Consider the following 25,092-nt stretch of genomic DNA (forward strand, 5'->3'; position numbering starts at 1 on the left):
CGGTGCGAGGTGACGATGTGTTAGCCATCTCACTTTCGCACATGGCCTAACTATCTGTACTTCACCTGGGTAGGTAATTAAAATTGCTCGTCTACGAAGCGGGCGGGTTCCACTAACATGTCGTCGGACTGGCGTGCTGTAACCGCTACAGAACTAGCAAGTAGCAGCTCTTCCGGGCCCCGGTGTGATTCATTCACCCTTATTGTGCGATGTATTGATTAATCACGCGTGCTTGATATCTTACCGTAGTGAAATTTGTTGTTACCATACATCGTTTATATCATATGCAGCTCATTCAGAAAGCTCCATACTTGTTTGTAAAAGTGCGGGTCAGCGGTGACCTATCAGAGAGCCGGCCGGCCGCCGCTCGGCCAATGAGGGCGCCGCTTATTCTGACCAATCAGAGCTCGCCCCTGTCGGCCGACCTCGGGTCGCGGCGCAGTGGTGGAACCGCGATGTGCGCTGGGCTTGTAGCGGGGACGGCTGCAACTGAGCGGTGAGCTAAATGATGGCACTGTTTGTGATACGATGCTGTTATCAAGCGTGGTGGTTAGAAGTGTGGTATTATACTGTGTCGTGTTTAGACCGTGGTGATGCTAGTCATATTTGTTTTTTCGCTAGGGTAGTCGACGTCTGCCTGTATACCGCTGACCTGCTGCGGCGCCTCCGGGCCGTTTGTGAGGCTGCGCCGTCCATCCCTTTGGGCTATATCGGGCGGTTGTGGTGACGCTGCTGTCGATAATCTCAGGTCGCGGGCGGGCCGGGTGACGTGGCCGTGGGTCGGCTACCAACTGCGGAGGAGCCGCGATCCCGGCCACACGGGCCCCCATCGGACCGGACGGCGACCCCTCCTCAACTCTGAGGCGCATGGACCTTCAGCACGCAGTGAGGTCAGCCCGCAAGGGGACAGATAGGTAAGAACATTGATCCAACCCACCCACCAGATTCGAATAGGAAGGCCTTTAAGTAACATTACGGTATCGCAATCCGTGAAACGAAGATGAATCTAAGAATAAATATTACGCAACGATAGCACAAATCGAAACCGTTACATTTTCATCTACAAGGGTGGCTTATACAAGAACACGGAGATTGACAGTAACAAAAGAAATGCATACCTGTTTGGTTACCAATGCTCGCCTATTTGGATAATGGATTTTACTTATTCACTTTTGGCGAGCGGCTCTTACTGATATTTTTACCGAGCAGTTAAATCGTGTCTGCTCGGTTATTTTCCCCGGCTGATTTGCGGAGGTCGAGGCGGATTTATCTGCTGGTGACGCCGATCGGGGAGTCGCCGGGTCCAGCGGAAATGTCCGCCTGGTGACGTCAGAGGTCACGTGACCCGGCAAAGGGGGCGACCTGGGGGCGGACGAACACCTGTACAATCGTCGAGCAGTGTGGACCCGGGGAGGGCATTAGTATGACTTTGATCGGGCAGGTCGACACTTCCTCCCTGGAGCCTCAGTGACGTACTTGGGGCGGTGAGGCAATGCCGTTTATACATCTGTTCGTTTTGGTTTGGTCCAGGCCACTGCTGAGGAATGCGGGCCCGTTTGGTGGCCTGCTGCCATTGAATATGGCCACCAGCCAGGGCGTGGGCTCGGTGGGCTCCATTAATATGACTTCTGTTGGTTATCACAGTCAGCCTGTGATTTTCCGGGCTTCGTTTATGGTTTGGGACCGGTGGGGCGGCACTTTCCGGCAGACAATTAGGCCCTCTGTTTGGGTGTGATTATGTTTATTTACCCGTGGGTGCTAATTAACGACTGGGGACGCGAGACGGTGGGAGGTCTCCGCGCGCGCTGAGGGCCGCTTTTCCTGGTGTAGTGTCATCCGCTGCATCCTCTGGTGTCGCGGTGAGTCCCCTCGACTGCGTGTTCGTGTTCCCGTGCCTCCGAGGCTGACCTGTCCCAGACCTGGGTCAGCAGTCGCCTGCACTGCCTGCGCCGCTGAGCCCGGCGGATACCGGGTACAGTGGTCGGCGGCGGCGGCCGGTGCGCCGGCTAATTTGGGAGGACTGCTCCCTACCAGAGTCGAGTGGGTGACACGCGGGTCCACTGTCCGCCCCCACTACCCTCCACCCGTCCCCATCCGCCGCGTTCACGCACGCTGAGGGCGAGGGTGGTCCGTCTGGATAGTGAAGCTGGCGGTCGGCCAGTCTCTGCCTCACTCATTTCTGACTGGCGGAAAGGCGGAGATCGTGCGGGCAGTGACCAGCTCCGTTTGGGCGTTGGCCGGTGGGTCTGCCACAACTCCACTGTGATGTCCATTATCTATTACTTTTAGGACCAGTGAGATTAGAACAGCCTATAAATTAATATCATTGAATGTAAATTAATAGATTTTTCTTTTTTCTGTAGGGGAGAGTGGGGTAAGATGCCCAGGGTGGGAAAGACGCCCCACCCCCTCTAGCGGGGAAACAAAGAATCGAACCTGGAAATTAATGTTCTTAGCGTAAAGCAGAAGCCTGCCTTGTTAACTGCACAAAAATTTGCGAAGCTCAGTTGGGCAACGGCTGGCTGGTGATTGCATGTTAAAAATTTGCTGCTTTCAAAAAATATTTTGGCGTCAAACATTGTAAATATCAAAGAAGGTAGATAATTTTTGCGTCCCTTGCTATAGTCGTGATACATTAACATGCGTGTACTGTGTCCCAAACAGTTTGTTTCAGAATGTAGTTTTATGGCTAACAAATTGTGCTGATTTAATGTTACTTCGGTACTTTGGGGTAAGATGCCCCCTGTCCTGATGGGGAAAGACGCCCCCCTAAATCCGTAGGCTGTCCTTCAAGCAGCCCGTCAAATCATTTATTACATACGTGTGATGAGAGACAAAAGCCGATTTGGGACTATTGAGAGTCCGGTACGGTCGGGTGCTCCCCATGCCGGTCTCTCGGCCCACACAGCGACTTTTTGGGCGGCATCTGACTCTGAGAGCCCTCACGACGGCCTCTGTGGGCCCCATTATTGGTTCCAGGGCCCCTCACGACATCCTTTGAGGGCTCCCACGTTGGCTCCACGGGCCGCGCTGGCATCTGAGGTCCCCACGATGGGCTCGAGGGCCCTCAAGCATCATGAAGACCTATAAGGGCCCCACAGTGGTTTCCGAACGCCACCACGGAGGCTTGTTTGGCCACGCTGGACTATGATGGCCCTAACGATGACCTCTGAAGCCCCTTACGACTACTTTTGAGGGCCCTTACGATGACATTTGGTGTCTACTGCAGACTCGAAGGGGCTACTGATTCGTTCAGGCGATTCACGTGCCTATTTATGTCACTTATAGTGCAGGGGGCATCTTACCCAACGCCAGGGGGCGTCTTTTCCACCCTGTGGGGTAAGATGCCCCCTTTCACTTCTTCAGGAAAATGTTTAATAGCAAAAAAAAGTTATCATATTTCAGGCACGAAAGTGCGATATTTTTGGAGAAAAATGATGTCGGCTTCCGTTGAAACTCCAAGTTTTGGCTTTCCGATCGTCATTTTCGAATAATATATGACATAGTCAAACCCTGGGCATCTTTCCCCACTCTCCCCTATCCGGCGGCTCCAGAGAGCGAAATAATCGCTCGGCAACGTCCGCCGCGATCCGTTACATAAAGCCGCCGTGACAGAACTCGTCTGTTTGGCGGCGGGAAGTCGGCCAGGCGGTGACGGGTACCGTGAGTCCGCGTCTGTCGCCGTGGCGGCTGACAGCGGCCGCGACCCGCCAGATGGCGACCTTGGCGGCCTCTCGGGGACGGCAGTGATGCTCAGGACGCTGTAGGTGGTTCAGTGCTACAGATGGATACTCGATTCTGTCTCGCCTAGGTAGCAGTGCTATACGGGATAATTTGCGCTGTTCATCTGGTGCGCAGTGCTGCAGACATATTGACGCTGTCTCTGGTGAGGTGGTAGGGCAGAGTTCAGGGCAATACTTACTCGGCATGGTCCTCCTAGGACAGGCTCTGTGCGGATGTCCTTCAAAGCTCTAATGCCGGTGTGAGCTCAGAGCTATCAGCCTAATTCGCATTTTGTCTGCTGCTCAGTCCTCGTCTGTCTGGTGAAACTCGCGGCCACTCACACTTGGACCTCGTTTATTTCGACACGTCTGTTGACACGGACACGGGCGGCGGCGGCGGCGTGCTCCTCTGATCTACCGGCTGCATCAGAAACGGAACCGCTCCTCTGCAGCCTATCGGCTGCACCAGTAACGGATCCGCTCCTCTGATCTACCGGCTGCATCAGAAACGGAACCGCTCCTCTGCAGTCTACCGGCCGCTCCAGTAACAGAACTCTCCACAGACGGCGCCAATTGAATCGATAAGCGTAATTTTTCCCGATCGACACAGCCATTCTGTCCACACAGACAAAGATGGAGCAAATTAGAACGTCGTCACGGCCGAGCCAACCTGATGACTGAACTCTGAAACCGAGACATACAGCCGCACATATCTCAACTGAACGCAGAGTTTTACACAACAGAAGACGAAGTAGAGGAATTCCATTCACCAGTTCCATCGTCAAAACCTGCGTAAAACCCGAACAATGATTTTGCATAGAACGTGTTCGATAATTCTTTTATCTTTTCATCAGTTTGCTATGGACTCACTGGTTGGCACTAATGCCGTAGCTGATAATTGTATTAAATTGTGATAAACCTCAAGAAAATAGTCAAGTTCGATAATTTTGAAGGAAGCGTAACGATTATTAGCTTAATTTTATGTTCGGGCTCAACGTAAAAATTGATTTTTGTAATGCTTGCTAACCAAAGTATGTGCTTGTCTCCATGACTTTTTTATCCAAAAAATTACAACTTAGGTAGACACGAATATTACTTTATTTCTGTTCTATCAAAAACAAAATCAAAACATCATTTGAACATCAGCGATTATAAACGGTACTCTATAGCCTATAACCTTGCGTCATTGAACGTTACTTGAACCGTCTGCCCGCTGTTTGGCGGAAACCTTCCTCCTATATAAATAGGTGAGCGCAGGTCACACCAGATACAACCGAGACTCTCCGGCGCGCAGCACAATGACCCGCCAGCGGCGCACCCTGTCCTGCACCCGTCACACATACGGCGGACCCTGTCTGACCGCGACACACGCCGCCCTCCCCGGGCCGTCCCTTCCCGCCCCCCGTCCCCCCGCACCCCTCCACCAGTACCCGTGATCCGCGGACGACGCGGAGCCAGTGCCGCCTCTGGAATGTCGGCGGTCCGTGCACACACACACGGAGCTTCAGCAGTGTGCCGTGCGGCCTCCCCGGGACGGCCTCCCAACCGCTCCGGGATGGCGGTCATCATTCCGGGACAATGGACATCATTCCGGGGCGGTGGGCACCATTCCGGAATGGTCGCCATCATTCCGGGACGGTGACCACCATTCCGGGACGGTGACCACCATTCCGGGACAATGGACATCATTCCGGGGCGGTGGACATCATTCCGGGGCGGTGGGCACCATTCCGGAATGGTCGCCACCATTCCGGGACGGTGGCCATCATTCCGTAACATTCGCCACCATTCCGGGACGGTGACCAGCGGGACGATGTCCATCATTCCGGTACGAGCGGTTCACAAGGCGGCACCACCCGATTCCCTTCTCTCTGGTCAGCTGTAATGGCGCCCCGCTGACTGCATATCCCTGCCTGTTGCATATCGCGTTAGATACATTGCTATACCGCGTTGTGCGCATCTTCAAGACGGACATTGAGTGGAGCATTTGGCAAAGATAGCATTGCGTTTTTCTTACTGCTGATTCAACGTCGAGGGGCACATTTTCGAACTAATGCCCTAGTATTGTCATTTCCTGAAATGCCATTTTGGTTGACCAAGGTATCGGATTTAGTAAAGACTTACAATTTGCTATTTTGATAATTATATAAACCACGAGAACATTCTAAGCACAGACGTGCGCGCTTTACAGATTTTTGAATGCTGAAAAAAAAAACTTGAAAACGCGTTGATATCAAAGCCAAATGCCCCAATATGAATTCACTGTTGCAAGCTTTAAACAGCGGTTTGCCCATTTGCCAAATTGAAAACGATGGTATCGAGAAACCTTGTAAAATTTGCAGCTGTTTGCATCAACAGGCGTTTCCCAGATAACTGCCGGGTTAAATACTTCATCAAAGCTAATAGCGCTAATTGATCCCTATTCGTAATACGCATAATACATTCAGAAGTGCAGAAAGTTCCAAACGTAACGCCACATGAAAGCTTACAACTCATCTGGACAAGAACTCCCCGATGCTAGGCGATGCGTTACAATCGTCTACTACATTCTCTGCTCTACCGTAGTCCATTTGCACGCATCAACAACGGAATAAATGCTCCAAAAGTGCAACACCACGTCCCATCACCACAGCACGCCGCTACCAAGTGCCTTTGAACTAGCCCGACTATAAAATGAACAGTTCATTGGCACTTGCTACACTTCTGACCGCTCCCCACGCAGCGGTGATCCGCGAGGTCAAACACTGGAGGAGTCTCTGGGCAGACCTCAGTATGGACTGGTTTCTAAGCTCGCCGCCGGCCACCGGGCCGTGCCGGCCCCCGGGCAGACCGTCCACACGGCAGCGGTCCGGCCGACGGACGGGTCCGGCCCGACAGTGCTGGAGACGGAAGCTAGAGCTACGAGTCGGCGGTTTGTCGGCGGCCGGCGGTCGACCGAGGTCCGGCCGGCCGCCGCCCGCCGACACCAGCGCCCCTAGCGGCCGCCGGCGGCGTCAGAGCCAGCCCTGCGACATCTGGCGTGTGATGGGCTGAATGCCGGGCAGGTTCGGGAACCGGCCGCCAGGCGGCACCATCAGCGGCTCGCGCGACGACGACGGCGCGACGCTGGCCTCCGGCGAGGCGGTGTGCGTGGCCAGCAGGCGCGGCGACGAGCCGGCCGACGCGCGAGACTCGATCGACGTCTGCCGCGTCGAGTCGTCGGCCGGGTGGTCGTCGATGAAGACGAACGAGTTTCGGCCGGGGCTGCCGGCGCGCGGCTCGTCGCCGCTGGCGGCGCTCGTGTTGAGGTCCAGCGTCAGAGAGGGGACTGGCCGGGGCTGTGGCACCTCGCGGCGCCGCAGGCTGCCGCCGCTGGCGTCGCTGTCGACGCTCTGCTGACGGCGGCTGCTGCGCCGCTCGCCGCTCGAGCTGCAGCTCGAGTCCTCGCTCCGGCTGCGCGTCAGCAGTTTGGCGACGCGCGCGTTTTTGGCGGCCTCGACCAGAGTCCCCCAGCGCCTCTTGCTCATCTCTCGTTTGGCCAGCCGCTGTTCGGCGACGCGGGCGAACCGAGAGAGTCGAAAGGCGGGGGACCGGGCGCCGGCCTCCCGCGCTGCCTCCAGCGAGCCGGCCGTCGGCAGCGCGGAAGGCGTCAGCGCAGAGGTAAAGGTCGCCGAGAGCGCGGACTCGCGGCGGCCCGCGGCGCCGGCGCCGCCGGCCGGCGGGTGCATTGAGCCCAGGTTGAATCCCTTCATCAGACGCCGCTCCTTCAAACGATTCTTTTTGCCGCCCGACCCTGCCGGGAAGGTTCGTTAGCTCGTTAGCTGTTAGCTGGTACGTTGTCTTCAAGTTCATTAGCCATTTTTGGTAAATTGAGCCCGTCCAGAGCTCATCTGATCAGCGTCGGTATCCCGAAAGCGAAACCCTTTCCGAACAGTGGTGGTTCTAAAAGCAATACGGACGCTCTCTGTCTCAGAATGTGGCGGTTTATGACGTGTTCGCACGTGGCTGTCAGTGCCTCACCTGTGCCCGGATTGGCCGACGAGGTGTTCATGCCCGAGTTGCGCAGGATCTCGACCAGCTCGCAGCGGAACGCCGAGATGTCCTGCTTGATCTCGTTGACGTCATCCTCCGTCACGCCCTGGTTGTCGGCCTTCCGCTGCTCGCGCGTCACGTAACGACGCACCAGGTTCCGCATGATTGTCTGCCGTCACACAGCGGCGTCACACAGCGCGTCAGACCGTCACATAATTGTTCGAGGCGATACGACTGGACTGCGCCGCGTTCGGAAAGGTCCGTTTTAGTTGAAGCCCGATTATATCAAGTCTAAACGCTGTTTTTGGTTAAAAATGACTGGGCACAAAGCCATTGATAAAACATAATTATTGACGGAATTTTTAGTTCAAGAGCTTATTTTGAGCTTATTGACTCTGATTAAAGACTGATTTGATCGAAGGTCTATGGGCTACGACTTTTTCTATAAGAATCTACTTTTGATGATGACGGTTTTCACTGTCCACAACACTGGCTCCTTTTGTGTTAGAAATAGGATCTTGTTATGCAAATGTTTGAAAATGTGTTTGTCTATTGTGTTAAAAAGGCACCAAAAGACTGCACTCCATTGCACACATAGTTGAACCACGGCACGCTTCGGCTTAAATTAAACCCAAAATAAAATAAGAATAATGTACATGAATAGACCATAAACAAAGTAAAAGCAGCGCGTTTACAAATAAGCGTGCAGTAATATGGTGGCTCGAGACGGGTGTCTTGTGGGCCGTGGCATAAAAGACTAAAATTTTCATATATAAAAAAAAAACATTGGCCCCTTAACCCTCGCCCGCACATGGGGGGGGGGGGTGGTTGCCACCGCCCCCAGGTAGTCTTTCTGCTCTGCACTCAACATTTTTAAAGCTAGAAAGCTGATTTTTTCGTATAGCTGCTCCTCTATCCTTTCTTGATGTCCACTGAAAATTTCAAGTTTCTGTGATTTTTGGTTTCGGAGATATGACCTTGGTTTTCAGGTCATGTCATGACCCAAATGGCCAATTCTCAACATCTTGCGCAGGCTATGGGCCTTGTGAGCTTTTGACACCTTGATTTCGGCCTTTTTTGCCAGTCTTACCTCCCAACTATCATGGAACATGTTGTTCGACGATGTACAGATGTCAAGGTCAAGGTCAAGGTCAACCTAGTTCATCTAAGATAATTACGTTTTAGGCAAGCGGAAATTACTTTTTGTGAAGTTTTTTTTGACTGGATTTTTGGTAAGAGCTTCTCAGATCATGATTTCATGTAATATGGACACAAAAACATTCGGTGCACACATCAGTATACACACAGACACACACAGACATACAAACACATATAATTGACCTTGACCTAACTTGACCTGACATGACCTCGGCAGCAAAAATCTGGTCGGTTAGTGTGACAAAGAGGTTCTAGCTGGCTTGGCACCAGAAAACAGCATCGTCATCGGTAGGGGAGACCCGGGAGGTATGGGCCGGTTTTGTGAAAAGGCAATTTTCTTCCAGTGGGCAGTGGCTAGACCCGGTTTTTCACTCTGTGTACGTGAAATTGCCTTTGGCCTGCAACGTGCGCCTGATATTAGGCATCTGGGATTAACTATTTTGTCTCGAAATAACTTTCAATAAATCATGTGCTTTTTCGATCCATCAAAATACACCGGGAGGTATGGGCCATGGCCCGGGAGGTATGGGCTGGTGCCATGTTTCATATTCTTTTCTCGACAATGAGAATAATACTCGAAGCTGGTATCTACCTTGATCTCTCTTAGAGCCTAGGAACCGCATAAGTGGCCAACAGCTTGCTTCATGGATGTCACTTGGGCCCATATGTATTTTGGTAAACTCAATCATGCACCATGAAATAAGATCAATAATATTTTTCTGTTCGAATGAAATTTGAAGTTAAATTTCCGACCTTGCGCGACAAAAATAAAACTTATTGACGGGGACATTCAATGAAAGCATCTTTTTATTTATTTAGGATCACCGAGGGTGGGTGGCCCATACCTCCCGGCTAGGACGACATAATGTGCGTAGCATCTCAGCTCATAATCTTGCAAGAAAGCTTCAAATTGTCTATCCAGCCTTAACTTGCATGCTTTAAACTTTATGTTAGCGATGGTCTGACATCATAAAACGAGCCTAGCTCAAATTTATCACGAATTTTCTGTATGTACCGTATTTTACTCGAAGAGGGCAAAAACGCTTTATCACCGCTCATTGCCAAACAAGACAGAGGAAGGTTTTGAAAATCACGTGGTGGGATGTATAACGGAATGGCTGCTACCAGTTAACGTCGTCAAATGTGTAAAAATACGCAAGACTTCTTCAAAACTGCGATGGCCCATACCTCCAGGGGGCCCATACCTCCCGGGTCTCCCCTATATGGTAAGCAGCGCACTTGATATCCAACGGTGACCCAAAACAGCAACATTTTTTAGTTTGACCTGACCTGGAAGGTCAATGACTGACCTGAGAAGGTAAAACTGGGTATCATTGGATTCGTTTCTTCCCAAAGAATCTTTTTGGTCTTTACCGCTCAGCTCTATCTCCAACAGGAACGAAATGGCGCGGGGGGTGGCAACCCTCCCCCCCCCCATGTGCGTTCTAGGATGGGAAAATGGCATGTGCGGGCGAGGGTTAACTTTATTTTGTGACCTTACGTTCCGGTCATCTGTGGGTCATTTATTAACTATCCTTATTTGCCCATTCGTTTCTTTTTTGTTTAGTTCCCATAAATGTCTGTGTACCGGGTGATCATTTGGGAATGAGATAAAGTAAGTGGCACGTGCAGATGTGTATTCAATAGCACACCAGACAAAAGACACGTCATTAGACTCGTCATCGTGGGACATTTTGTATTGCACACTATTATACACCTGCAAGCCACTGTTCATCTACAGCAGGTGCTCAAAGACCCCCTTCTGAGCGGCACAGCTCAGCCCGACGGCGTGTGTGACGCGCCATCTTTCGCAGCTGCTCTTCGTCCATGTTGCGGGCGAAGGCCTCAACCAGTTCCTTCAGCTGTTCCAGCGTTTGGGGCTCGCTGCGCACGATCTGAGCCGTCACCAATGACCAGAAACAAAAGTCCAGACAAGACAGGTCGGGACTGTATGGCGGCCATCGGTGTTCACTGTTCCGGGAGATGACGCGGATGGCCAGGATGGACTCCTGTGAATTCTGGCTAACCCATGATGAGGAGTGGTTTGAGCGTGTACTCTGGAGTGACGAAAAGTGGTTTGTTCTGCATCCGTCTCCAAACAAGAAGAACACTGTGTGCTGGTCGCCAGAGAATCCGAACAAGCTCGTGCCATGCAAGAAGGCCCAGGGGCAGAAGGTGATGGCGTGGGTGGGCGTGGTGGATGGGAAGTGCCTGCCAGTTCACTGGTTCACTGGCTCCGTCAACAGCGACGCCTACCTGGAGATGCTGCAGACGGTGGTGTGGCCTGCGGTGAGGGCTCGGGCGACGCGCCACCAGTACTGGTTCCAGCAGGACGGCGCGCCGCCGCACGTCACTGCTCCCGTGATGGACTTCCTCCACTCGAAGTTCGGCGGCCGCCTCATCTCCCGGAACAGTGAACACCGATGGCCGCCGTACAGTCCCGACCTGTCTTGTCGGGACTTTTGTTTCTGGTCATTGGTGACGGCTCAGATCGTGCGCAGCGAGCCCCAAACGCTGGAACAGCTGAAGGAACTGGTTGAGGACTTCGCCCGCAACATGGACGAAGAGCAGCTGCGAAAGATGGCGCGTCACACACGCCGTCGGGCTGAGCTGTGCCGCTCAGAAGGGGTGGCCACTTTGAGCACCTGCTGTAGATGAACAGTGGCTTGCAGGTGTATAATAGTGTGCAGTACAAAATGTCCCACGATGACGAGTCTAATGACGTGTCTTTTGTCTGGTGTGCTATTGAATACACATCTGCACGTGCCACTTACTTTATCTCATTCCCAAATGATCACCCGGTATATAGCGCTTGTCGACGCCATCAATACCGCTAAGACATAGGGGAGAGTGGGGTATGATGCCCAGGGTGGGAAAGACGCCCCACCCCCTCTAGCGGCGAAACAAAGAATCGAACCAGGAAATTAATGTTCTTAGCGTAAAGCAGAAGCCTGCCTTTTTAACTGCACAAAAATTTGCGAAGCTTAGTTGGGCAACGGCTGGCTGGTGATTGCATGTTTTTCATTTGCTGCTTTCAAAAAATATTTTGGTGTCAAAACATTGTAAATATCAAAGAAGGTAGATAATGTTTGCGTCCCTTGCTATAGTCGTGGTACATTAACATGTGTGTACTGTGTCCCAAACAGTTTGTTTCAGAGTGTAGTTTTATGGCTAACAAATTGTACAGATTTAATGTTACTTCGGTACCTTGGGGTAAGATGCCCCCTGGCCCCTGTCCTGATGGGGAAAGACGCCCCCCTAAATCCGTAGGCTGTCCTTCAAGCAGCCCGTCAAATCATTTATTACATACTTGTGATGAGAGACAAAAGCCGATCTGGGACTATTGAGAGTCCAGTACGGTTGGGTGCTCCCCATGCCGGTCTCTTGGCCCACACAGCGACTTTTTGGGCGGCATTTGACTCTGAGAGCCCTCACGACGGCCTCTGTGGGCCCCATTATTGGCTCCAGGGCCCCTCACGACATCCTTTGAGGGCTCCCACGTTGGCTCCACGGGCCGCGCTGGCATCTGAGGTCCCCGCGATGGGCTCGAGGGCCCTCAAGCATCATGAAGACCTATAAGGGCCTCACAGTGGTCTCCGAACGCCACCACGGACGCTTGTTTGGCCGCGCTGGACTATGATGGCCCAAACTATGACCCCTGAAGCCCCTTACGACTACTTTTGAGGGCCCTTACGATGACGTTTGGTGTCTACTGCTGAATGGACTACTGATTCGTTCAGGCGATTCACGTGCCCATTTATGTCACTTATAGTGCAGGGGGGCATCTTCCCCAACGCCAGGGGGCGTCTTTCCCACCCTGTGGGGTAAGATGCCCCCTTTCACTTCTTCAGGAAAATGCTTAATAGCAAAAAAGTTATCATATTTCAGGCACGATATTGTGATATTTTTGGAGAAAAATGAAGTCGGCTTCCGTTGAAACTCCAAGTTTTTGCTTTCCGATCGTCATTTTCGAATAATATATGACATAGTAAAACCCTGGGCATCTTTCGCCACTCTCCCCTATGTTGTCTTTTTCAGGCTTTGTAAGACCGCTTGTCGTCACCTGTACGCGACTTAGCTAACAGAGGCTCATTGAAAGAATGTTTATCGTGTTGCTATGGTAGTGATCTGAATTTTGTACGGTATGTTGGGCAAAACAAACAGGTATGCCACAGAAAACAAGGGGCACACAAACGTAAGTACGAATAATTGACTGCCACCTAAAATTATAGAAAGACACGGCACCAAACGAAAGCCAGGCGGGTTGTACCGACAGGACCAGGACCATTCCTGCTTACCTGGTCATCGTCATGCTTTTTCGCCATGGGAGGGTAAACAATAGTAAACTTGTTAATGTTCAGTGCGCATATGACAAGCACTACAACATAAAATACATAAAGGGTAACTAAACAACACAGCTCTGCTGGACAGGGAAATAGGCACAACTCATTGTACCAATATTCGAATTCAGGGAGGCAGCCCGTGTGTTTGTATTGATTTTGTGCCCTAGTGTTGTTTAGGTATTGAAAATGTAAAAAATGGGTGCGATATGACAACAAAATAACCCATCTAAAAATTATGTAGATCTATAAATTATCAAATCAGTCAGATACTTAAAACAAGTCGATGAGAACGAACGATCACGATTCAAATCGAGTTTCCGTGTTTGCTTTCGAAAGATCTCCATTCTCTGGCAGATTGACTAAGGTTTCGGTCCGCGCGTCGCTGATTCTCGAAATTCCATCGACTTTTTCACCCGAAACTAAGGCAGCGCCTGTTTTGGTGGCACTGGCTGTGCCTGCACAAAGGTCCTGAATGGACCTCAGCTATGAGTGGAATCGCTTCTTTAGAGCATTGGAATGCGGTTTCGTCGTTCAGCGAATTTGCGGAGACTGAATTCTGGAAGGACAGGTTGAGGTCACTCAATACGATGAAAACGGACCCGAGTCGTGCATCTGGCTTTGTATTTTTCCCTAGCTGTGCTTGAGCATATATGTATGTAGTAAACCCACTGAGAACTTTGCAATGCTTGAGTTTCTACACATAATTAGAAGGCTTCATTCCTTACCTTTGTGAATTTTGGTACTTTTTTGTCAGTCCAAAACTTTTTGGCATTTTTAAATCAGCAAACTATTTCCTTCACTCAGGGTGACGGAAGTGACGTCCAAAACAAATAGGGTCCAAAACGTCTTATCCAGCAGGATGAGCTATCGCATCATATTGAGGCTTGAAGCGGCGCCGTTCATTATAAGTCGGTGCTACGAATGTAGGTAACTATAATCGTACGGATATTTTACAATGGATCATCTGCACTGATCGAGGTAAACTCAATGTAAACACATAGTATTCAGTTGCATGCTGTTCCGATCGATGCTCAATATCAACACCGCATGCGGGAGGCCTATAGAGGCAGACGTATGAAGTGCTATGTACTTTCAGACTGCTACATTTACATACACGCGCCTTAGTTCTGCTAAGGATTTCAGGATGTGGCATATGCACTACATTTCTGGCATGCAGTCTATGATTTTCCCCGCCCCAAGCCACGCTTTGACAGCGCCCGGCGTCATTTGACATTCATGGAGCTGAGGGGGCTCTATGAGCATCACTTATCGTGCCATGGCCATGCATCAGGGCTGTGACACGTATTGACCGACGCATCAGTAGGGGCACGTGGCACGGGGTCACGCCGCTGATCTCACGACCCCCGCAGAGCGCGGCGCCCCCGGCCGACAGGGCACGCGCCCGGCCGGCCGCCGGCAGCCGCAGAAAGATCGCATATTTGCCCTCGGAAAGGTCAGCTCCGGTTCCGATTCCAATACAAGTCGTGTTCGCCGGCCGACCAAACATGCCATTTCGCCCGATTTATGGTCATGAAACTCTCGGCCGATCGAGCCGGCCCAGTTGTAAAATACACTTATGTGATGCGCCCCAGTAAATCAGCCTAAGGCCTCTGAGCACGACGTTTTTGTGTCGCGTTTCGCCGCTTCGTCACCACCAGTTATAGGATAAGACAAAGCTTTTGGGGATATAAATCGGCCACTTTCATTTTAGCATTTGATTTGATAGTTCCGACCAACCATTTTAAGGGTTGTTTTAGCTTCAACATGAACGGCACACATTATATGCAATTTCAGCTTTATATTTGTTGTCGCAATGATCTCTGTATACAGCTCCTCTAATAATCCCCATGCGCTGATAAGACGCTTTTTACAGCTTAGAACTAATGACGTTCTACATAAATCACGAGTCATTAAATATGTACGCGCGGAAAAGATTTTACTGGACTTGCCTGTCGCAAGCTGATTTTTTGTGCAAGCGGCATACAATTTCTTTTTACTGCTCGTTGATTGATGATCATGTAAATGGCTCATCGTTAAATTTTGTTCGCCGAACTACACACTAAGGACCACTGTGCGCCGGCGCCGCTCGGCTCCATTGGCTCACCTGATACCGATGGTTCCTCTCGCTCGCCTGACGCACCTTGCGCTGTAACAGTGACGCGGGACACACAATTACAAGCGGCGGGAGTCGACCCCTGCCCAGCGGGACGGCGCGCGCGGCCGAGCGGGAGTGCCGGCGGGACCGAGCGGGACGGTGGGGGAGTGGGCTCGGCTCCAACCCCTCCCTCCCCGCCTATCATGTTGATGATCCCGCCGCGGGACGGCGGCTACGTGCCCTGCGAGCTCATGACCCCGTTCACGTCGAGCCGGCGGATAATATCGGATTAGCCCCGGCGGCCGCCGATTTAAAGGAATCCAATCATGGGTCGGCACCCCCGAGTGGCGTTTGTGGCAACTCGGGCGCGCTGTAAGCCGGCCTCGGGGACAGTTTTGACCTCCGCTCACAGAGCTGGGCCGAGGCCGTATCGGCCGCCGGAGATGAACTCCGTGTGAGCCAGTCGTGAGTCGGCAGTCGAGGGACAGTCGAGCCGAGCCAGGGCACAGACTCGGCGGTGAGGGACGGCCGAGCCACGACACACATGGCAGTGGTGGCCCGGTGTGTGCTGGGGATGGGATATTAGGGTGCCTAACGGCCGCGCTCTGTGCCGCTCGGGACCGGCGTCAAATCAGGCCAGTGCCGGCCGAGCGGCAGATTATTCCGGGCCGGGCCCGTGGAACGACGAGTTAGGCGGCGCCGCGCCCAGTAATTCTGCCTGATGATTAAGCTAAACTTGGCAAACAGCGGTGCACCCGCCCGGAACGGCACCAGACTCCAGTTCGGTGCAAAAGTTTACAGGCGCACAGACTGTGGTGACGAATTGGTTCAGCGGAAGTAGATCCTTCAAAGACCACGCATGGGTCTCGGGAAGGAAATCTTTAATTGACTTCGGTCGTGACTGCATTTGGTCTGTCTCAAACTTCCTAGAGTAGACCCGTTTCAAGCTTCCTTTGAAGTAGAAAAGGACTACTGTTGTTGAAATGTGGATCAGTGGCCGATTTCTGCACGGTATAGTTCGTGCTAAGCTACATCAGCACATTGAGATGGTGCATTCGATGTCTCGCGAGTGACAGCTTTTGCCGCACCTGAGTGAGGCTCTAGTGTCTCCGTGAACCACTGTCTCCAGTGGGACAGTTTCTGTGAGCCAGTGTCTCCAGTGAGACAGATCCCCTGAGCCCGTGTCTCCAGTGAGACAGCTCCCCTGAGCCCGCGTCTCCAGGCCGTCAGCGCGGTGTCCGCTGAACTCTGAACGTCGAGCTCCCTCCGCGGCTGTCTCTGAGCACACACACTCAGCTGGCCTGTATGGCCACTCGGCCGCCGACCAACGACAAATATTTAACGACGCCGTCCCCGGCCCTTGTTCGCCATTGTTCGCCAGGCCCAGTCAGATTCCGCCCCGCGTGTGGACCCACTCGAGTGTGGAATCACTGAATCATGCCGCTTTGCCGAGGCCATAACGCACAACGTGCGGCCATTGATATTTGATAAGGCCGCGATGCGGGACAGACATTGGATGGCGGCCTGAAAACGTGTCTGTTAGCAGCAACATCACTCGATATTCGAATATAATTCCTCTTAATCCCATGTAAGACACGCAGTTAATTTTTACTGCCTGTGAGTTTTTAACAAACCTTTGCGGTGTCCCCACTTCTCAGTGTTAAAAATCAGAGCGAGCGTTATGCAGACATTCACTCGTCAATACGCTTCTCCAGAAACTGGCTCTTATTCCCTGGGGACTGAGGACGTAGATGCGTCATATGTATGCAATGTTCCGGCTTAATTTATCGTCATTGGTCTCCGCGGATCTGGTATGGGGCCGCCGCTCCGCCCCCGGGTCGCAGCCTCGCTGTCCGGCCGCGGGGGCAGCCACGCTGGTGTTTGCCCTGTCCACCAAAGCCGCTGTTTGAACGCGGAAAAAACGTCGGCCCGGCCCGCGAGCGGAGTCGGCTTCGACGTCCCATGCACACTACTGATATCCTATTTCAAAATGTCGACTAATGCCAGCAAAGCCAAAAACCTAGCAGATATCTATGGAGTTACTAATGTCAAACTGGTCTAATCCCAGACTATGCTAGACAAAGTTGCTCGCAAAAGTCGATTCGTGATGCTACTGTTGCATTCAACACGCATTGTACCAGTGCCATACCATTAACCTATAAATGCTGAAAGCCGCCAATTAGGCCATGGTAGATAAATCTCGGGATCGGGACGGGCTTCTGTTGGATTATGATTGTTAATGGCTCGGCTAATGCATGGCCGGCTGGTGAGTGAGTTGTCACGATGCACACTGCGCCGCGCCGTATCACGATGCAGGCTGCAACCGTGATCGGCGGCAGCCGCAACAGCTCAGGCATGCCGCCCCCGCCCCCGCCCCCGCCCGCCGACCGCCGGGGCGGCCCGCGCTCACCACAAACACTCGCTCCTCCAGCATCGAGTTCTGAACAGACGGACACGGGACCGGCAAGCGCCACCGGTCAGCGAGCCGCTAACAGTGTCACAGCGGGCGGCACACGACTGGGCACACCGCGCCTCGATTCTAGGGTAAATGCTTTACTTTTCGTTACTGATTACGTTAGTGCAAATCGCAAAGGTCAAAAGTGATTTTCAGATGTGTCTGGTGAATGGTGATGATCTTGTAGTTCAATCATTCTCAGCTAATGCAAACACTAAGCTGCGTATCCCCTTTTATCGCACAGTTCCATCGGCTTCCCCACTCTGTCGGCCGTTACCCCACTTACCCGCACCGTCCTCATGTGCTCCTTGCGCGCGGCGTACGAGTGGCCGCAGCACTTGCGGACCATCCAGCGGAACATGTAGTAGACCGACTTGGGGGTGATGATGATGTTGAAGGGCGGCGGCACCGTACCGCCCTCCTCGAAATAGCTCATCCACAGCTTACTCCGGGCAAACTTCCACTCAGTGTCAGCGCGCTCCTGTGGGACGGGCCAGAGGTCACCGGTCATAGGTCAGAGGTCAAGTATCAAGGGTGAGGTGTTATGAGTCACATATAAAGGTCACAGTTCACTGGTCAGATGTCAAGGGCTTTGATTCTGGTCACCGGTCAGTTTTTAGAGGCCACGGGCTAGAGGTCGTGCGTCAGAGGTTACTTTGGAGTCATTCACCAATTCGGTTTACGGATGAAACGTTTTGGTCAAGCTCAAGTCGAAATGATGGACTGCAAGTAATATGTAATTAGGTTAACAGTTACTTATTAGCATTTTCAGTAGGTGGGGTACAATAGACATAACATTTTGAACACATCACTATGCAAAAATTACTTAGAGCTATTTTTAGGAGAGATACGATCCTACACAGCGCTGTTCAGCATAGCATTGATCCAAGCAACAGTGCATTGAAGTCCCTACTGAGCCCAATAACAGTCTGTATTGGAGTTTGGACGCAGGCCACAGAATACATCCCGGCTATTGGGAGCACCAGTGACGGAGACATCTCTAATTACAACGGAAAGGTTCACTGAGAATAATCTACATCTGCGGGCATCAACCATGACAGGCTACTATTCCGTGGGGAATGCTAACATCTCCGAATTGACGGCGGTTGCAGACGGTACAGATGCAGTCCTGACTAACTGTTGGGAAATGGAAGGGAATTCGAACGACACCAAGTACTGAGCTTATGCATGGGCCGCTCTACAGATTGCTGCTGGTCATGCTTTGCTAAAATCAAGTTTGTTAGAAATACATGAATACGATGAATGCGCAGTGAAATTGAGCATCACAAGGGCATAAATAGCAAATACAGGGCGCACTCAATGGCGTGACCCTGAACCAATGGTTGACCTCTGAATGGTCAAAGGACTATTTTGATGTGCAACCAGCGCTCTGATGACTCTGGAGCAAGGGATCGCGCCAGTCAGTGCGCCTATCCGTTTCCTATGTGTATGGCAGCAGCAGGCGCGCCCCGTTCCAGACAGTTAGCGGACAACAGAGAGGCACGGGGCCGGGGAGGGGGCGGAGGGGGACGTCGCTGCCGGAGTGAGCGGACGCAGAGCTGAGCTAATTAGCGGATGTGAGCTCTGTCGGACGTAGCTCATCCTTCACGGGCAACAAGACCATGGTGGCAGTCGTAATGTTTGGTAAGCTGGCATCTGTTTTTGGTGCGAGTTTCTACCGCTGTCGTGATAAATGCCAGCTATGCCGGCTCCTCCCGCCCTGCTGTGTCATGTTGTCGGCTGAGTAACACGGTGCCACCCCTGTTCTGGCAGCGACGTCCGCGCCCGTCCCTGTCCGGCGCCCGGCCGGCGACACCAGCACATGCACGGCTACCACGGACGCAAGCGGGGGTCGGTTCGGCGCCCTACCTCGATGCCACTACTTGAGCTTTTGGTCGCCCTCGTGCCCAGCGTGCTGGACGAGACCTAAAACGCAGGTGGGTCGATCACAGGGGGCAGTCGGGCGCCGCCCAGTGGTGTGGAGCGCCTGACACGGCTGACCTCGGCCCCAGACAGGGGGCTTCACTGGTTACACACACAGGGGAACCCAGGCGCCGGCGCTGTCCAGTTCTCAAACGAGACCGCTGCCTGCAGACGTGAACGATGTGGTTCTGTTCTACCTTGCAATTATGACATGGTTTTGTGCATAGGAATCGCTTCAGGCATCTTCAATGTTATCTTATCAAATTTTGAATTATGAAAACTTAACACGCGCAGTGGAAGGGTTGCGAGTACTACGCCCAGTGGAAGGGGGGGGGCGGATGTCGCCCCCCCCCTAAGATCTCAGCTCCCACTGGAGCTAGAAAGACGAAATTTGGAGGGTAGATGGGGGCCATGGGGAACTCTGTTGTGTGTGAATTTCATGACCCTAGGTCAATATCTTCAAGGTCAAATGAGGTCAAATGTGGTCAAATCTGCCATATTAGCGACTTTTTTGCGTTTACACGCCGATAACTCAAAAAGTTACCGGCCGATTTTTTAAAAACTTTCACTATACGAAAGAGCAAACATTTGTGAGTATGTATGGTGAATTTCTAGATAATCCAACAATGAATGTGGCAGTTAGAAGCCTGCTAAGGGTAAGATGTCGCCGGCTGAAGCGGCATCGGCCGACGCGGGAAACGCGGCAATCACAATTTTGTGTTTACACACTCATAACTCAAGTTGTTACCGGCCGATTCTCAAAATTCTTTGACCATATGATTGCCTGTACATTTCTCAGTCTTCTCACCGAATTTGACGCGAATCTAATATAATCAGCGGTAAGGAGCGCGATGTAAAGACGGAACCGTCCCGCCCCGGCACAGTCTACAATTCAGGCGGCGCGTAACGGCTAGCGCCGGCCGCCGCGCCGCCGCGCCGCCGCGGCGGCAGGATGTTTGACTTTACACCACTATTACTAGAAAAGTTGTGAACCGATTTTCTTACTTCTTGCACGAGAAGATCCGCAATTCAATTCTGGACAGGTAGCCGAAATTTCACATTGATATTATGCTTGCGGCGCGAGTTATTGGCGAAAAACAGGAGGGGTGGGCGAAATCCGCCCCCCCTTCCACTGCGCGTGTTAATCGTCAGGAACCAGACCGGCATAATTTGACCCATCAACAAATGGTAGACTCGTCCTCTTAAATCGAGTTCGGTTTAGCTAGTTATGTGCTGAGTCACTTAAGGATTTGCATTTCTTCTATCGGATAATGCCTAGATCAACTATACCTTTTTATTTAAAAAATTAATGGAAATATAAATCCTACTTCATAATCATCGTAGAAGTCAGCTAGCATGACGCTCATTTCAGTTGTGATAATGGTGTCATAGGCATAACGCATGAGGAAAGGATGATTTACATTTGAAAGATTTGCGTTGTAATGAAAAGTATGAACATGAAACATTTAGTACCTACCAACTTCTCCAAAGCTGAGAAGATTAAAGTTTTCTATTTTTCCGAATAAATTTCAATGTATTGTCATTATCGATTAAATTTTCGGTCATTACAACTTGTCATGTGGAAGTCATAGGCTTGTGTCTTTTATGTTGTGGATTAAAGACAGGCGAAGGCCGCAACATGCATTAGTTGATATTGTTTCCGCAGCAGGCTAGGTGCGTTTAGAACCACAATCTTCACATAACTCAAATAATCATTAAAACAGGTGGGCATTTTTTAGGTCGATGTGCAGGTACAGCTACACAAGATAGTTTGGTAACATCATGAAATGTCGATCTTAACAACAAAAGAAAGGAAAATATTACCGTACATGTACCACTGCAGGAAGTTCACTGATGCACTAAATGCATAGCAATGCATAAAGTCAAAATTGGCATACAGAGCTTAACAAATTGTTGAACGAACCAGTTATAATAGGAATGAAATGTATAAGCAAAAGAAAAAATATAGGCAATATTAGTGGTGTATTTACATGTTTGTTTACCTGTAAGAATACTAGCTACATTTGCGTATGCCGGCAGTTTAGCTAGGTACACAATTTTGTTTTTAAAAATGAAAAAAACGAAGTTTATTCTGGTGACTGGGAGTAGGTGCAAAGAGGCATGCACTATTGCAATAGGTGCCGAGTGTTGTATTCACATTGTTGATGGATGCTAGGTTTAATGGCATGCAAATTGCAACAGTAATGCCATCGTATGCTGTTGTGCCTTTCCATAATTTAGTATTTTTTCGTCGTGTTTAAAAGGCATATTTGCATGCTGGGACCTCCTCAGTGTTTGCCCTGTCATGATAAAATCTAGTGCATAAAATGTACCACAAGGACATTGCGACTCCAACAAATACTGCCTAGGCTGAATTCTTTTGTACATGGAAGTACTATATATGTACATTTCTTTTTCGGCTCACTTGTTTGCCAAGATGCTAGGTAAAAATTCGGGGACGATAAGCATTTCACGAGTACAATGCCGTCTAGCAAAGTCCGGTGGTTGGCTCAGTATTCACAGTGGGCTGTGGAGCTAAGAGGCCACTCGGGCGGCCGAGGGGACACCCCGGCCCCGCTCCGGGCACCAGGTCAGCCCGGATCACGATGCGCTCAAGGTGTGACTGGCCGCCCGAAGCGTACTTACTAGTTTTCCTTTGTACTGGGCGGAACGGCACACGGACATCATTGAGAGTGAAGTACACTCGCGTCAGGAGACGGTATGGGGATACAAAAAGGGTAAACTCAAACCCCTCTAATGTGAGATAACCTTTACTAGTATGGCTCATTGCATGTTTTATTCGTTACTTCCAAGCGCAGTTTGGAGAACGACCTCATTTAAACTTTCTTCTCTTCAAAGCACAATGGATTGCGCTAAAAATCATGTTTAATCTTTTAACCCTCTTCAGTACAGCGAAAATGTACGAAAAGAAAGCCCAAGGAGTATCCTTGGTCCTCCTGCAAAATGTGCCATGTGCTGGACATTGGACCATTTTGCACTGCCGGCGCGATGGCGTCTATTTAGCGTCATGATAGCTCTTTGAGCCGAGCTTCATTTTGCTCTGAAGACGGCCATAAGCGAAGTAGCGGCCGGTTCAGTTGGGCAAACCGACCGTGCACCCGCTAGCGGCGTGGAAAACGTGGTGTGATGCCGGCTTTAAGCCTGAGAGCTAGCGAGAAAGCGGTGTTGGGTGGGATCTGCACGCTTCTAACGGCGAGCTATTTATTGTGAGCTCTTGGATGTCAAGGAACTGCTTGAAAGTAAGACTTCGACTATTACTTAACACTGTTACAGTGCTCTAATGTATGCATGATACATTTTCATAAGGCTTTGTCATTTGTGATGTGTTTCAAGAGTGCAGCTACATGTGCTAGCGATTTCTCCATAACTGTATTTACGCAAATAATTTTCGTCATTAAAGGCCTGCGATGTATGCACGTACGTTTAAGCACTTATCAAATCGAACCACTTAATCAGACAGCAGTTTTGGGTATGGCTGTTATCACTGATGCTGCGCCGTATCGCCTCACGAACGGCTCATCAGCCGCCTCGTCAGTCAGTTATTGGCTCTCAGGGGGCGTTCAGCAGTACTGACAGCTGGGTGTGAGCAGTGTATCCGTAAGCCCTCTGGGACAGAAGCGGCCCGGTCGCTGGACGGGGGGTGACGCGCGGACAGCGGCGGTGCCGGGTCAGCCTGCTGCGGCTGTGTCCTCCCAGTGTGGCGCGGTGGTGTCTGTTCGTACCTCCGCTGGCAGTGGAACTAAGCTCGGTGCGGGTGAAGCGGTCGGTCCCGAGACCGATGTGAACGGGCTTCTCTGAGGTTCACACAACATGCTCCCTTAGTGAGCTATCACCTATAGGACGCCCTCCCAAACACACACATGTATAGGCCGCCTCTGGGAGCGGGGTTACAGAGGCTCACACGCACACTCGCACCCGGGGCGCTCGCGCCGGCCGCTCGCCAGAACACTTACCGAGATGAGCTGATAGGAATGGTTCATCATGGCGATGAAGAGGTTGAGCAGGATGGTGATGTTGATGGTCGAGTAGCAGCCGAACATGAGCATGCCCCAGAAGCGGGTGAACGTCTTCAGGCCGGCCAGCTCGAAGTTGTCCAGGTCGATGAGACCGAACACGGCCCAGAATAGGGTCTGCATGGTCTCAAATAAACTGCAGGGCGGGTGGTCATCGCGCGAGGATGAGCGGCGCACTTGGCAACGAAATCAGACCGCGAGACAGATGGACTGAGAATTTAGTGAGCACTTTACGGTTGACTACTCGAGCAATTAATCGAATTTATGAATTGATGTTTTCTAGATTCAATCCAAAAGGACATGTTACTTGACTTCATTGCATTTTATTTGTGAACATGGTCACTAGAGGCCTATACTATTCAATTGAAAATGTCACCGACAGCTTACTTTGAAAATCTTCTCCAAACAAAACAGGCGTCGGGGTCTTTTTCCTGTTTGACGCAGGTGCCTTGATCGCCGTGACATCGCAGGCTAAAGCACTTTTGTTTCTCCAGGTCGGCGTAGTACCATAACAACTGGTTCAATCCTGGAACAGACCGGCAGAGAGTTGAAGTGTAATAACACGTGATTTAAACCTCAAATAAAGTAGATGCGCCTGGCCACGGCGGTCATCGTCGGCAGGGACCAGCGCGCAGCGTGTGCCTGACTAGATAGACTGTGCCGCATGGCACTGGTGTGGAGCGGGACAGCCTAACTTCCAGGTGACAGACGGCTTCTGTGAGGCGCGGTGCGGCTTGATGCGCGTAGGGCTTGGTCGACTGTCGACATCAAATGTCTCGTAATAATTGTAGCATATCATCGTTGCTTTGATTTTCTCGAGTGCCTTATGTCTCGTAATCGGCAATAGATTTTGTGAAAAACGAGCATGCACGCTGCAAAATATACATGCCTGCGGGAATACGCTCATTTTTTCAAGTACTTCTCGGTTTTTCATCAGCTTCAGATATCATCTGCAGCAAACCAATATCTGCTGTAGATCCAGCCAGGAGCTATAAAGTATCTAATTGGATTTCCTGGGAAGATAAGACAAATTGGCGCCACCATTTATTGGAACAAACAGATCAACTGCTTAGTTAATGAATCCTGGCGTCCGCTCTAACCAGCGGCGCACCAAGGGCCAGTCAGCGCTGCCAGCATAAGGCGGGTTTGCATGTATTTTCTGGCGTAATAACATCAGCCCTGAGGAAACCTGATCAGGAAGCCTTGTCTAGCGGCATAACAACTCCTCGACAGGCGGGCGTACCCGACTCGAGCAGCGGCCCCGGTTGGGAGCTGCTGGTTTATTTGAAAATGCAATAAAGGGTACCTATCTGTGGTATAAAGTGAGTCGATCGATACCCATCAAAAGTTT

The 25,092-nt window shown here is 51.2% G+C and overlaps 1 protein-coding gene and 1 long non-coding RNA gene across 9 annotated transcripts in view; one reads left to right on the forward strand and one right to left on the reverse strand.

The window, feature by feature from the left end:
- LOC122386587 overlaps positions 1-25,092 on the forward strand; it is a 162,178-nt gene that overhangs the window by 135,270 nt on the left and 1,816 nt on the right. For 3 of the 6 annotated variants that reach the window (XR_006257408.1, XR_006257404.1, XR_006257409.1), the window contains exons 5-6: positions 749-914; positions 19,558-19,721. This is a non-coding gene — a long non-coding RNA (uncharacterized LOC122386587). Of the gene's footprint in view, positions 1-748; positions 915-19,557; positions 19,722-24,235; positions 24,633-25,092 lie in introns of those variants that run through there. The other 3 variants (XR_006257411.1, XR_006257412.1, XR_006257410.1) reach the window with 3 other exon arrangements.
- The window catches only part of LOC122386569 (transient receptor potential-gamma protein-like), a 96,640-nt gene continuing 75,604 nt past the window's right edge, over positions 4,057-25,092 (reverse strand). Inside the window, exons 15-21 of one of the 3 annotated variants that reach the window (XM_043375861.1) lie at positions 24,129-24,267; positions 23,682-23,877; positions 19,654-19,710; positions 18,071-18,265; positions 15,339-15,380; positions 7,722-7,902; positions 4,057-7,494 (exon numbers count right to left, since the gene is read on the reverse strand). In XM_043375861.1, coding sequence (XP_043231796.1) covers positions 6,716-7,494; positions 7,722-7,902; positions 15,339-15,380; positions 18,071-18,265; positions 19,654-19,710; positions 23,682-23,877; positions 24,129-24,267 — 1,589 coding nt within the window. In that variant the 3' untranslated portion in view covers positions 4,057-6,715. Of the gene's footprint in view, positions 7,495-7,721; positions 7,903-15,338; positions 15,381-17,739; positions 17,770-18,070; positions 18,266-19,653; positions 19,711-23,681; positions 23,878-24,128; positions 24,268-25,092 lie in introns of all 3 variants that reach the window. The other 2 variants (XM_043375870.1, XM_043375880.1) reach the window with 2 other exon arrangements.

Source organism: Amphibalanus amphitrite, unplaced genomic scaffold, assembly GCF_019059575.1.
Source record: "Amphibalanus amphitrite isolate SeventyFive unplaced genomic scaffold, NRLGWU_Aamphi_draft 000016F_arrow, whole genome shotgun sequence".
Classification (NCBI taxonomy): Eukaryota; Metazoa; Arthropoda; class Thecostraca; order Balanomorpha; family Balanidae; genus Amphibalanus; species Amphibalanus amphitrite.